This window comes from Ylistrum balloti, unplaced genomic scaffold (genome assembly GCF_031769215.1).
Source record: "Ylistrum balloti isolate Yb309-2 unplaced genomic scaffold, AGI_CSIRO_Ybal_v1 Utg370240, whole genome shotgun sequence".
NCBI lineage: Eukaryota > Metazoa > Mollusca > Bivalvia > Pectinida > Pectinidae > Ylistrum > Ylistrum balloti.
Genome location: NW_026782195.1, coordinates 124,909 through 139,213, shown reverse-complemented (window position 1 = coordinate 139,213; position 14,305 = coordinate 124,909). Strand labels below are relative to the sequence as shown.

General features: G+C 38.2%; 1 protein-coding gene across 1 annotated transcript; it reads left to right on the top strand.

The window, feature by feature from the left end:
- Positions 1-1,858: 1,858 nt before the first annotated feature.
- LOC132552133 (uncharacterized) lies at positions 1,859-3,982 on the top strand. Its single transcript, XM_060216273.1, has 2 exons — positions 1,859-3,731; positions 3,819-3,982. The coding sequence occupies exons 1-2, from the start codon at positions 1,859-1,861 to the stop codon at positions 3,980-3,982; spliced, it is 2,037 nt and encodes a 678-aa protein (XP_060072256.1).
- Positions 3,983-14,305: the final 10,323 nt, after the last annotated feature.

Here is a 14,305-nt window from a genome sequence, read left to right as displayed (position 1 = left end):
GAAAACAGCAGACATATTTGTTCATTGTTACCTGCCAACTGTCAGGTGTTGTTTTCAAATTCTTTTTTTTTTTTAGACTTTTTGTTTGGTAAAATGTTTTTCCTTAGTTTTCTTGAATGTGATTCTCTGAAAACTGGAATTTTCCTGTATAGAAATACCTTTTGTGTGCATTCAGAATGAAAACTTCAAAAATGCCTAGGGAAAGTAAGGTGAATATACTTTTACTTTAAATGACTCATTTACCACCAAAGTAATTAGTTTTCAGACAGGATGTAGTTTATGGGGATGGAAAATGTTTATTTGCGGGTTTCGGTTATAGTAATTTGTTTGAAAAAACCTGAATGTTTATTTACAAAGTGATTTACCAGAAGATTAGATTTCGGTCAAAAACGTTCTTAGCAGATAGAGCTAGATTAGAAAATATATAGAAAATATTTTCCATAAACAAAATGATATCCATGACACCTTGTACACTGAGAACAGTTTTGCTGTTTTGCCTCGGCCTTGAGTAGGTTATTACTGTGTTGTGTATACAAATCTTGTTTATTGTTACATTGGATGTCAAACTTGTAGAAATCATTTTACAGCAATACTTAGATCCCTGAAGAAGGATGTGTTGACTGGGTGTCGCAGGTAAAAAAGGGCGTATAGAACATCGTGTGATTGATTACCATCACGCTATTCTTTGTAATAGCCCTCACCTGCCTCCTCCTTACAATTTGTAAAATTTCTTTATTTTTGTCCCATTGTTAAGGTTTGCTGTAATCATTGAAAGTATTTTTGAAGACATCGTGTACCATTGTAGTCACTTATAACCTAGATGTAGACGGGCGGTATTGATTTCATGTCTGTCAATACCCCCTAAAATCGATATCCTACATTTTTTAAAACACTCATTGTATTTATAGGAAAACTTTAACTAATCTATACAGGTAGCATGGTCTAATGCTTTTGTTTTTGTCTCATTTCAGCTTCGAACCTAAGAAGAAAGTTTTAAATCAGAACCTCCAATCAGATCACGGAACCTAAACGTCAACGTTCCTCTATATCGTCTTACCAACAGTTTGGACGGTTAAATCAGAACGCTGTGTTTGTGTAAGGCATTTTCGAAGATACACATCGCAAAGTTTCATCTTCTATATTCTTGTTGAGTTTTCTGTGGACTAGATTCGCTGCGGGCAGTATGACTACAAAAGAGGATATGAGAGATTTATAGACTGAGAATAATACGGTTCTGAACAAGCATGACTGCACACAATTTGTGATAAAAACTTTACCATACATTATTTATACAATGTAAAAATCATTGACACCATGTAAACTTGCTCACCCTGGAATTCTTTTGTGAAGGGCTTGTGGTACCCCTATCATAGGATAACCCCTAAAGGGAAACCTAACCCGTCGGGATTGTACACAGAAAGATTGACTTGCAGGGGGACATACTTGTGCTTTGTGCTTTCCCTCCATTTCTCCTGAAGACCTGGTAGTGTTACCGGAGGTCGGAACAAAAAGGGCTGCATTCCTGGTGAGGACTCCAATATCGTGGATACCTATAATGATTATGAGCATGGACACATTAGGTGGATTATCTCGCGTGGATATAAGCTATAGACACAGGACTGTCCTCTGTAGTTGTAAGATTTGGAAGGTGTAGTTGATGACTGTACTGGTCACCTTTGATGTGCTATCATTTATAGGTAACAAGACGCTAATTGACTATTTGATAGCTAGCTGACAGGATTGACACGATACTTTCAAGTCTACCATTAAGTTGGATGTTTAAGCAGCAGTAATAACTGCTGTGATAATGTATTTATTGTGATTCATCAACAGTCGTTCAAAGGAAACAACACCAATCATGGGGTGTCTGTGTTTACCTGTGTGTTTCAGTGTTTACATTATAATATCATTGCTACTTCATGTTGGTGAAGTGGTACTGAATACGTTTTTCGTGGTGTATCTGTTCCCATCGATGGAGACATGGTTCACAATTGTACTTGGACTAATGATGTTGCCGATGGTGTTGGTACAACTAGTTTCTGCTCTTCTCCTCCTCCAGAAGCGAGGGGAACACCTGACTTGCTGGCAGGCTCTGTCTACTGCTGTTATACATATTCTCCAGCTCGGTTTCGTATGGAGACACATAAGAATCATAAAGGAAACTGAAGTTCTATGGAAAAAGCGCGACCTGGCAGATCTTTTGCTGTTACGACTGTTTTATGCGTTTTCTGCGAGTCTGCCGATCCTTGGAATCCAGGCTTATTTCATCATCTTTAAAGGAGTAGAGGACACAATTATTCTGAGTGCTGCGACTGTAACACTTTTTTCGACATGCTGGGTTCTAAGTAGCTTTAGACGTCATAGTGAAACGGACGCTATAGAAAACATAGCTCTTTCTTGTCCTGGTACAATGTTTCGTTTGCTGTGGAGAATGGGAGAAATTATTTCCCGTGTGTTATCCCTGGCGGTGTTTGCGTCTGTCTATCATTACTGGGTGTTCGTGGTGACGGGCTTGCACTGGCTTACGATGCTAGTGTGTATCTGTACTTCCTTTTTGGGCGTTCTCGAGATTAAGGCAGTGAACCGTTGTTACAAGTTTTTTCTGTGCATGCTAATATCCTATATGTACATCTTCTGCCATGTGAACTTCAGCAGTGAAGGTGCTCAGTTTCGTTACATCACATATTATGTAATAATGTTTCTTGAGAATGGAGTTCTGACGACAGTGTGGTACTTCAGCGTGCAGGGGTTGGTAGACATGCTCAAAGTCTATACCCTATTATTTATCATCTGTTGTGCATTCCTCATATCTATTGTATCCATGGTGATTTATTACAAGATCTTCCACATTCCTTCCTCAGATGTATCGAAGGAAAACCATTCCGATTTGTGTGTACAGGATGGATGTATAAACTGTAAGCTCAGTCTGTGTGTTAAACATAGTAAGATTTTACAAAGACCTTTCAGTGCGGGCTGGATTTCCCAATACCAGGAGGCTCTAATTAATGGTGACTATTACAAAAATCTGCTCCAAGACTCGTTCATTGATTCAGAAAATGAATCTAAATCCACAGTTTCTGGGTCTTGCTCCGGTAAAGAGGAGATGAATGAAAGCAAAGAGGACGTTGTGAGTCCATTTATGAGAAAGACGTACAGTTTTCAGTCTAATGGTACTTATAGTCACCGTCGTTTCATTAGAGGTGACGTTCAGACATTGGCTGCGCCAAAGGACAATTATGACTCTGAGAGTATGTTGTCTTATATCGCACCAACTGTACCAACAGGGTCGAGTGCGAGTGGATCCTCATCAGATGAAAGTGACATTTCCTTATCCCCACCTCAGCTTCAGGATAGTCCCGCCAACAGTCAGACTCACTTACTAACAGACAGTTGGGATAATCTACAACAAGACAATTTGGGATTTGATCCAAGTACAAAGAAAATGTTGCCTGGATTTCGACCAATCCCAGCTCAGAACCTGGAAGAATGGTACTCTGATGGCTACAGCACAGACCACACTGAGTCTGTGTATCAGCTTCCTATAACAGTTCTTGCCAAAATGAAAAATTGCCGGTCAAGATCTAGAGATCGGACATCCTTAGCCTCGGACTCTACAGAGTGTACAATGTGTAGAAACATGAAATCCTACAAACTTATCCGTAAATATTCTCGTGCGTCAAGTGTGATATCTAAAGAGGATGTTATTCAGGAGGAGCGGGAGGACGATAAAAACCTCTCTGGCAATAATGATAATGTGTATTTATATTCCTACCGAAAAGACATCAGTTCAATTATTAAGGACCCTAGGAGAATTACTGATCCAGACTATGTGGATTCTCCGCGGGGCCAAGCATGGTACAACTGTAGTGAGTCAGGGGACAGTGCATTTCCACAGGAATACTTTAGCTCTAGTAACTTTGAAACAACTTTTGATGAGAATGAGGATGGTATTAGTGAGTCCAGCTATGAACTAATTATATAGAACTATATTTTGGTGAAAATACAGGCACTTTAATTGATTCATTTCCCTTACACAATTGATACTCTGTCTGTTACTATTAATATTTAAACTCTGGAGGGCACCAGCAGAACATTTGTCTTTTCTGTAAAACAATACAGTACTGTCATGCTATGTTCTGCTTGGCACATATAGAATGACATATGGTGAAATCCATTGTACTGTTAGATTAGATATGTACTATAGAGAGGCAAGGTAACAGTATTATATAGGGAAGTCAAGCAGAATCACTTATATATGGTAAATATTCTAACCCACCATGCACACAATTACAATAGGGAGGCAAAAAACCCATAACAATTAATATACAAAAGTCAAACATGGTTACTAGTTAGTATGGTAAAGGGAAGCCTATGGTTTGGTGAACTGTGATGTGACATAAGCAGATGTTCACTTCAAAGTCATGATATTTTGACCCCAGTTCATTTCCCAGTGCCTCTTAATACTATGTCATACTGGTGGTACTCTTGATTATATATAGTAAAGAGATTTCGTTTATACGTAACAGTCTGTGTCTCCTCTGTGAACTGTTAGATAACTATACTGTTATAGTTAGTGTCTCCTCTGTGAACCATTAGATAACTATACTGTATAGTTAGTGTCTCCTCTGTGAACCATTAGATAACTATACTGGTATAGTTAGTGTCTCCTCTGTGAACCATTAGATAACTATACTTGTATAGTTAGTGTCTCCTCTGTGAACCATTAGACAACTATACTGGTATAGTCTGTGTCTCCTCTGTGAACCATTAGACAACTATACTGGTATAGTCTGTGTCTCCTCTGTGAACCATTAGATAACTATACTGGTATAGTTAGTGTCTCCTCTGTGAACCATTACATAACTATACTGGTATAGTTAGTGTCTCCTCTGTGAACCATTAGATAACTATATTGGTATAGTTAGTGTCTCCTCTGTGCACCATTAGATAACTATACTGGTATAGTCTGTGTCTCCTCTGTGAACCATTAGATAACTATACTGGTATAGTTAGTGTCTCCTCTGTGAACCATTACATAACTATACTGGTATAGTTAGTGTCTCCTCTGTGAACCATTAGATAACTATATTGGTATAGTTAGTGTCTCCTCTGTGAACCATTAGATAACTATATTGGTATAGTTAGTGTCTCCTCTGTGCACCATTAGATAACTATACTGGTATAGTTAGTGTCTCCTCTGTGAACCATTACATAACTATACTGGTATAGTTAGTGTCTCCTCTGTGAACCATTAGATAACTATATTGGTATAGTTAGTGTCTCCTCTGTGCACCATTAGATAACTATACTGGTATAGTTAGTGTCTCCTCTGTGAACCATTACATAACTATATTGGTATAGTTAGTGTCTCCTCTGTGAACCATTAGATAACTATATTGGTATAGTTAGTGTCTCCTCTGTGCACCATTAGATAACTATACTGGTATAGTTAGTGTCTCCTCTGTGGACCATTAGATAACTATACTGGTATAGTTAGTGTCTCCTCTGTGAACCATTAGACAACTATACTGGTATAGTCTGTGTCTCCTCTGTGCACCATTAGATAACTATACTGGTATAGTTAGTGTCTCCTCTGTGGACCATTAGATAACTATACTGGTATAGTTAGTGTCTCCTCTGTGGACCATTAGATAACTATACTGGTATAGTTAGTGTCTCCTCTGTGAACCATTAGATAACTATACTGGTATAGTTAGTGTCTCCTTTGTGAACCATTACATAACTATACTGGTTTAGTCTGTGTCTCCTCTGTGAACCATTACATAACTATAATGGTAAAGTCTGTGTCTCCTCTGTGAACCATTAGATACCCTGGGTAACTATACAGGTAAAAACTTAGTGTTTTCTCCCTGGTTCACTTGATGTATGAGGTTTTGGGATCTACTTTTTTTGACAGACAGTGAGATCAATAACACATTGTTGAAGACTTTTGAGATCACATGATTCCTGTGCTGGACCATTACCAACGTAATGTATATGTACCAGGTACTCTGCCCTTGTATATTGTGTTTACATTGGAATCTGTGTTAATGTCTCCATCAAACACAGTCAAGCTATTGTGTCAGGCTAAAGGCTTCACTATTCACAAAATTTCAAAGGGTCTTTTTTTTCATTTTGATTTAAGAATGAAAGCATTTTTTTTTTTTTTTTTACAATTGAAACATGTGGAATGTGTCTTAAGGTTGTCGAATCTTAAAATTTGCCTTTGGGTATTGAATGCATTGTCATGTCAATATGTCACCTTTATCTTTTTCAATGTTCAGTTGCCGAGATTTTAACAACTTTTTCCTTCTTTGTTAGATTTATAGGTCAAACACAAGTCCATATTGATCTAGTACAAACTGACGGTATTGAAATTACAGAAAATAGACCACAATTTAACTCACAATAGAAGTGCTAATAAATACTTTGTGCTTGTCTTTTACAAACACGATTCACATATTTGAGGAGAAAAAAAAGGAATATTTATTTTTATACAAAAGTGTTTCACATAGATTTTATTTACCTGTCCTACAGGTAAAAAAAAATCTCTTATCATATATGGGCAGTATATCTAAGTTTTAGAAGTTTGATATTGTAGGTTGTATTGAGGTACCTTGGTAATTCTCTCTATTATGTTTATCTATGTAGAAGTTTTAAACTTCGCTAAACTAATCAGAGACAAAAATACAAGCAGTTTTCTTACAAATCTACCAGAGTTGTACCACCAACTTAATTTTTTTCATCATAAAATTGGCTTTTATCTTTTTTAGCTTTCCCTGCCGAGCAGTTACAGTGATATATTTTTTGTCAGTTGGTGTCGGCCCTTCTTACAAGTTCCTGCCCTACCTATGAGTTACTTCAGTTTTTTTTTACCTACCAATTACCATGATAATGTTACTCTTGTGTATATAAGAATGAGTGCAATATTAATAACATTGTATTAATGTACAGTGTTTTAGGCAGATATATGTTTTATGGTATACACAATGTGTAAAATTGATGATGCATTTTAATTTGAATTAATTTTAAACATTATTTTTTCAAGCATGATAGAAAATTTTCTTTTAAATTTAAAGATGGTTTTAACACTTTCAGTCTACAAATAGAGTTATTTTTTGTATTTAAAAATGTTTTGAATTGACCATTTTCCCATGCATGAAGTTTTAAACATATATCACACTGGTATTATTTATAGCACTCATTACATGTCAGGATCCCTTCATCAGCCAGTAACTTGCTGTAATATTTGATAATTATAGGGCCAAGGTGTTATAAGCATCCCCAACACGTATGTGTATATTTATATGCTCAGGAAAATGTGTATCAGAAAGACATATAAGTAATATAATACAAACCATTCTAAAAAAATCACACAAATCTACTGATATGCTGTATCAAAATTGATTACTTATAAATTTTTCCCGAGAAATGTGATATTATTTTCTCTTTGTCTACCTCAGACGTCTGTAATGTTTCTTGCCCTGTGAGTATACTCTCAGTATTTTGCCCGGGCTTTTTGTAAATACTTGATGTAATATCGCAATACTAGAAAATTTTGTTCAACTTCATCAACCAAAGTTAAACACAAATGTTGATAGTATTTCAGGAAATAAAAGACAGAAACCAGTATTGAGTTCAGAAGAAAAGTATATCATTCAGTAGAGTTTTGTTCAAGTTTAATGAGATACTATTGTGCAGTGTATATTTTGTTATATATATATTTCATATTGATACAAGTATATTGATAATAAACAAATGCAAACATTTGACTTTCTCGTGTTTTACTTGAATTGAAACAAACAGCTCAACAAATTAATGGAATATTGTGGAATTAACAAGTATTTATAACTTTCATAGGGCCAACAGATGGTAGCAACACTACAACATACTGTATAGATGACAGGGTGACCTTTAAAACTTTGACATCCAGCAGATGATAGCAACATTATCATGTACTGTAAAGAGGACAGGGTGACCTTCAAACCTGTGACATCCAGCAGATGGCAGCAACACTACCACATAATGTAAAGAGGACAGTGACCTTCAAACCTGTGACTTCCAGCAGAAGGTATCAGACTGTACAGAAGACAGGGTGACCTTCATAACTGTGATGTCCAGCAGAAGGTATCAGACTGTACAGAAGACAGAGTGACCTTCATAACTGTGATGTCCAGCAGAAGGTATCAGACTGTACAGAAGACAGGGTGACCTTCATAACTGTGACGTCCAGCAGAAGGTATCAGACTGTACAGAAGACAGAGTGACCTTCATAACTGTGATGTCCAGCAGAAGGTATCAGACTGTACAGAAGACAGAGTGACCTTCATAACTGTGATGTCCAGCAGAAGGTATCAGACTGTACAGAAGACAGAGTGACCTTCATAACTGTGATGTCCAGCAGAAGGTATCAGACTGTACAGAAGACAGGGTGACCTTCATAACTGTGACGTCCAGCAGAAGGTATCAGACTGTACAGAAGACAGAGTGACCTTCATAACTGTGATGTCCAGCAGAAGGTATCAGACTGTACAGAAGACAGGGTGACCTTCATAACTGTGATGTCCAGCAGATGGTAACAGACTGTACAGAAGACAGGGTGACCTTCATAACTGTGACGTCCAGCAGAAGGTATCAGACTGTACAGAAGACAGAGTGACCTTCATAACTGTGATGTCCAGCAGAAGGTAACAGACTGTACAGAAGACAGGGTGACCTTCATAACTGTGACGTCCAGCAGAAGGTATCAGACTGTACAGAAGACAGAGTGACCTTCATAACTGTGATGTCCAGCAGAAGGTATCAGACTGTACAGAAGACAGGGTGACCTTCATAACTGTGATGTCCAGCAGATGGTAACAGACTGTACAGAAGACAGGGTGACCTTCATAACTGTGACGTCCAGCAGAAGGTATCAGACTGTACAGAAGACAGAGTGACCTTCATAACTGTGATGTCCAGCAGAAGGTAACAGACTGTACAGAAGACAGGGTGACCTTCATAACTGTGATGTCCAGCAGAAGGTATCAGACTGTACAGAAGACAGGGTGACCTTCATAACTGTGATGTCCAGCAGAAGGTATCAGACTGTACAGAAGACAGGGTGACCTTCATAACTGTGATGTCCAGCAGATGGTATCAGACTGTACAGAAGACAGAGTGACCTTCATAACTGTGACGTCCAGCAGAAGGTATCAGACTGTACAGAGGACAGAGTGACCTTCACAACTGTGACATCCAGCAGAAGGTAACAGACTGTACAGAAGACAGAGTGACCTTCATAACTGTGATGTCCAGCAGAAGGTAACAGACTGTACAGAGGACAGAGTGACCTTCATAACTGTGACGTCCAGCAGAAGGTAACAGACTGTACAGAAGACAGAGTGACCTTCATAACTGTGACGTCCACCAGATGGTAGCAGACTGTACAGAAGACAGAGTGACCTTCATAACTGTGACGTCCACCAGAAGGTAGCAAACTGTACAGAAGACAGAGTGACCTTCATAACCGTGACGTCCAGCAGAAGGTAGCAGACTGTACAGAAGACAGAGTGACCTTCATAACTGTGACGTCCAACAGAAGGTAACAGACATCAGATATTGATGATACTTGAATTAAACATATATTAAAATTTATAAGAGTGGAGAAAGAACGATCTAGGATACCTAATAAATCTACATGTACATTTTTTATCATATTGTATGACTCATTAAACATGCAGGTGATATAAGTTTCATATTTATGACAAACATCAAAAGATTTTCTTTATTAAACAAAAAAATATCTATTAATAATAACAGAACTTGTTTACAGGCAACACTTTGTGTTTTTGTAAGGACATAAGCACACTGCCTATCATTATCAATTATCAAGGTTCACTCAAAGATCTTATAATTTATTTTACATCAGAAGCCCCATAAATTTTATACTTCTTTAACAGTGTATTCACATTTAATGGGATGGATATGAAATGAAGAGTTTGTCTTCAAATGAAATTGAAAATAAATTGCTTTCTCGTTTATGATAAATGAATGTTAACAATTACAAATGTTATTCCATAGTAAACAAGTGAGACAGCAATTAAAAATCTTTCTGATGTTTACGATAATTGTATCTTAAGTAGAGTGACAACAATAAAATAACAGAGTTATGCAATTGGGAAGTCAACATCTACCACAGAAACACACCAATGGGAAGTCAACATTTACCACAGAAACACACCAAAGAGGAAGTCAACATCTACCACAGTAACACAATAATGGGAAAGTCAACATATATCACAGAAACACACCACTGGGGAAGTCAACATCTACCACAGAAACACAATAATGGGGAAGTCAACATATACCACAGAAACACACCACCGGGGAAGTCAACGTCTACCACAGAAACACACCAATGGGAAGTCAACATTTACCACAGAAACACACCAAAGAGGAATTCAACATCTACCACAGAAACACACCACTGGGGAAGTCAACATCTACCACAGAAACACACCAAAGAGAAAGTCAACATCTACCACAGAAACACACCACTGGGGAAGTCAACATCTACCACAGAAACACAATAATGGGGAAGTCAACATATACCACAGAAACACACCACTGGGGAAGTAAACATCTACCACAGAAACACAATAATGGGGAAGTCAACATCTACCACAGAAACACACCACTGGGGAAGTCAACATCTACCACAGAAACACACCACTGGGGAAGTCAACATCTACCACAGAAACACAATAATGGGGAAGTCAACATCTACCACAGAAACACACCACTGGGGAAGTCAACATCTACCACAGAAACACAATAATGGGGAAGTCAACATCTACCACAGAAACACACCACTGGGGAAGTCAACATCTACCACAGAAACACACCAATGGGAAGTCAACATTTACCACAGAAACACACCAAAGAGGAAGTCAACATCTACCACAGAAACACACCACTGGGGAAGTCAACATCTACCACAAAAACACAATAATGGGGAAGTCAACATATACCACAGAAACACACCAAAGAGGAAGTCAACATCTACCACAGAAACACACCACTGGGGAAGTCAACATCTACCACAAAAACACAATAATGGGGAAGTCAACATATACCACAGAAACACACCACTGGGGAAGTCAACATCTACCACAGAAACACACCAATGGGAAGTCAACATTTACCACAGAAACACACCAAAGAGAAATTCAACATCTACCACAGAAACACACCAAAGAGGAAGTCAACATCTACCACAGAAACACACCACTGGGGAAGTCAACATCTACCTCAGAAACACAATAATGGGGAAGTCAACATATACCACTGAAACACACCACTGGGGAAGTAAACATCTACCACAGAAACACACCACTGGGGAAGTCAACATCTACCACAGAAACACAATAATGGGGAAGTCAACATCTACCACAGAAACACACCACTGGGGAAGTCAACATCTACCACAGAAACACACCAATGGGAAGTCAACATTTACCACAGAAACACACCAAAGAGGAAGTCAACATCTACCATAGTAACACACCACTGGAGAAGTCAACATCTACCACAGAAACACAATAATGGGGAAGTCAACATATACCACAGAAACACACCACTGGGGAAGTCAACATCTACCACAGAAACACAATAATGGGGAAGTCAACATATACCACAGAAACACACCACTGGGGAAGTCAACATCTACCACAGAAACACACCACTGGGGAAGTCAATATCTACCACAGAAACACACCAATGGGAAGTCAACATTTACCACAGAAACACCAAAGTGGAAGTCAACATCTACCACAGAAACACACCACTGGGGAAGTCAACATCTACCACAGAAACACAATAATGGGGAAGTCAACATATACCACAGAAACACACCACTGGGGAAGTCAACATCTACCACAGAAACACACCAATGGGAAGTCAACATTTACCACAGAAACACACCAAAGAGGAAGTCAACATCTACCACAGTAACACACCACTGGAGAAGTCAACATCTACCACAGAAACACAATAATGGGGAAGTCAACATATACCACAGAAACACACCACTGGGGAAGTCAACATCTACCACAGAAACACAATAATGGGGAAGTCAACATCTACCACAGAAACACACCACTGGGGAAGTAAACATCTACCACAGAAACACACCACTGGGGAAGTCAACATCTACCACAGAAACACAATAATGGGGAAGTCAACATATACCACAGAAACACACCACTGGGGAAGTCAACATCTACCACAGAAACACACCACTGGGGAAGTCAACATCTACCACAGAAACACACCACTGGGGAAGTCAACATCTACCACATACACCAGAATGTGAAATGTCACTTAACACCAACTGAAATATATAAAATTTAGGTTGATTTCTTTTAACTAATTTCATAATGTATTTAAGTGAATGTGTGTTTTTATATTGATACATGGCAGAATTACTATGTACTCTCACTCTGACGAATGTATGATATATAAACACAAGACATGAATACTGTCGAAATACGTAAAATTCAAGAATATACTTATAACATAACAATATTTTGAATTTTTTTTCGTAGAATTGCCGTTTCTCTTTACATATAAATAATTTACAAATGATACCATGTTTTGATGTTTGAGATCTTACGAGTTGCTCCCCTTTGATTCTACACGGCCACGCTACATGTTTGATACCTATCATCGTCCATATATATAACAGGATAGAGTGACACATGTATTATATCTCTAACGTATATAATGTGCAAACACAAATCACAACCAGAAACATTTGCATTTAATTCAAATCACAGAGAAATCACATAAGTTCCATGTAAGAACTAGATCTGCCTGCAAACCATTCTATTTTCAAATTTCGGCAGCATTTCTGTAAAAATAGATGTTAGAATTGTTGTAAAAATCCAAATATTCAATCCAGATTTAAAGAACGTGTGTACAACTAGGATACTGTTGAATTTGTTCCGGAATAGGGTATTTCTTGATAAAACAGTGGTCACAATCTTCACGTGCGAAAATCCAAACTCCGTTGAGAGACATTAGACCTTGCACACCTAGGATCGATATATGATGATGCAGTTTCAAGGATATGACTTTTAAATTAAAAGTCAAGCATCAAATGTCAGCTCGAATATTGCGTCCTGCTAAAATTACGAATGCGTTTGTCGCTAAAGTCAGTGGCAAGTACTTTTAATGATCAGCTTATTAAACTAAGGTACGTAAGAATAATAACATAGCTGTGCAGAGAAAGTAGGCTGGATTGTGTTAGATGTCAAAAATCAACTTACTTGAGATGTTTGAACTTCCAAATAATACCGGATTATCTTCTCGTGTGTAAACCCAACTCTAATCGGGTGTGTTACTAGCGGGCTATCTGTCAGAACTGGGCGCAGAGTATACAACCCACTTCTGCCCTCTTTCGTTTGTCCGGTTGCCTTTAGGGTAATCTAGGGCTAACAGCTGGTCAAATGTTGATTGTCGGTCGGACCAGTATTTATTTAGGTTCTGTTTTAAAGTATACATCAACTGTTACATAAAAATCAGGAAGAAAGTTCCAAGTCCCTACAAGGCCCTTGTTGCAGGTTGAGTTTCCAGTTACGGCCTCTATAATTTCCCGATAAGTGGTTGTTTGAAACCCATTGTGATTGAAATGGTTTGATGAATGGCTCTTGAAATTTCGCCCCGACAAATGCAAAGTTATGCACGTAGGAAAGAAAACCGATAATACACCGTTACACTTATATAGAGACGAGGGAAATGGAAGAGTCGAGGTTACATTAGATCAGGTTACAAAAGAAAAGGACCTTGGAATTATAACAGACAACAACCTTAATTTCAACGAACATATTCACGATGCAGTCAATAAAGCTAATAGAATAATGGGAACCATCCGAAGAACATACACGTACTTAGACAAAAAGTCGTTCTGTCTTTTATATAAAGCGCTTGTACGTCCGCACCTGGAATATGGGGCCTGCGTTTTGAATCCCTATCTGCAAAAAGACATAAATGAGTCGGAAAATGCGCAAAGAAGAGCAACGAAACAAATACCGGGGACGAAAGACCTAAGTATGAGAGCAGGCTAACGATCCTTAAATTACCGACATTGAGGCACAGAAGATTGAGAGGAGATATAATTCAAGTATACAAACACATGGAGGATATGATAGGGCTGTCGCGGAGGATTTCCTGATACAAAACAATGACAAGATAACAAGAAGGCGCTGTTTGTTCTCCAGTTTCTGTTCTATAGCCTCGAAGTTTGCTTTTTAGTAACAGTATC

Coding starts and splice junctions, on each gene's coding strand:
- LOC132552133 (XM_060216273.1), top strand. CDS start 1,859: ATGGGGTGTCTGTGTTTACCTGTGTGTTTCAGTGTTTACATTATAATA. Junction 3,732..3,818: donor GGAGCGGGAGGACGATAAAA/ACCTCTCTGGCA, acceptor GGAGAATTACTG/ATCCAGACTATGTGGATTCT.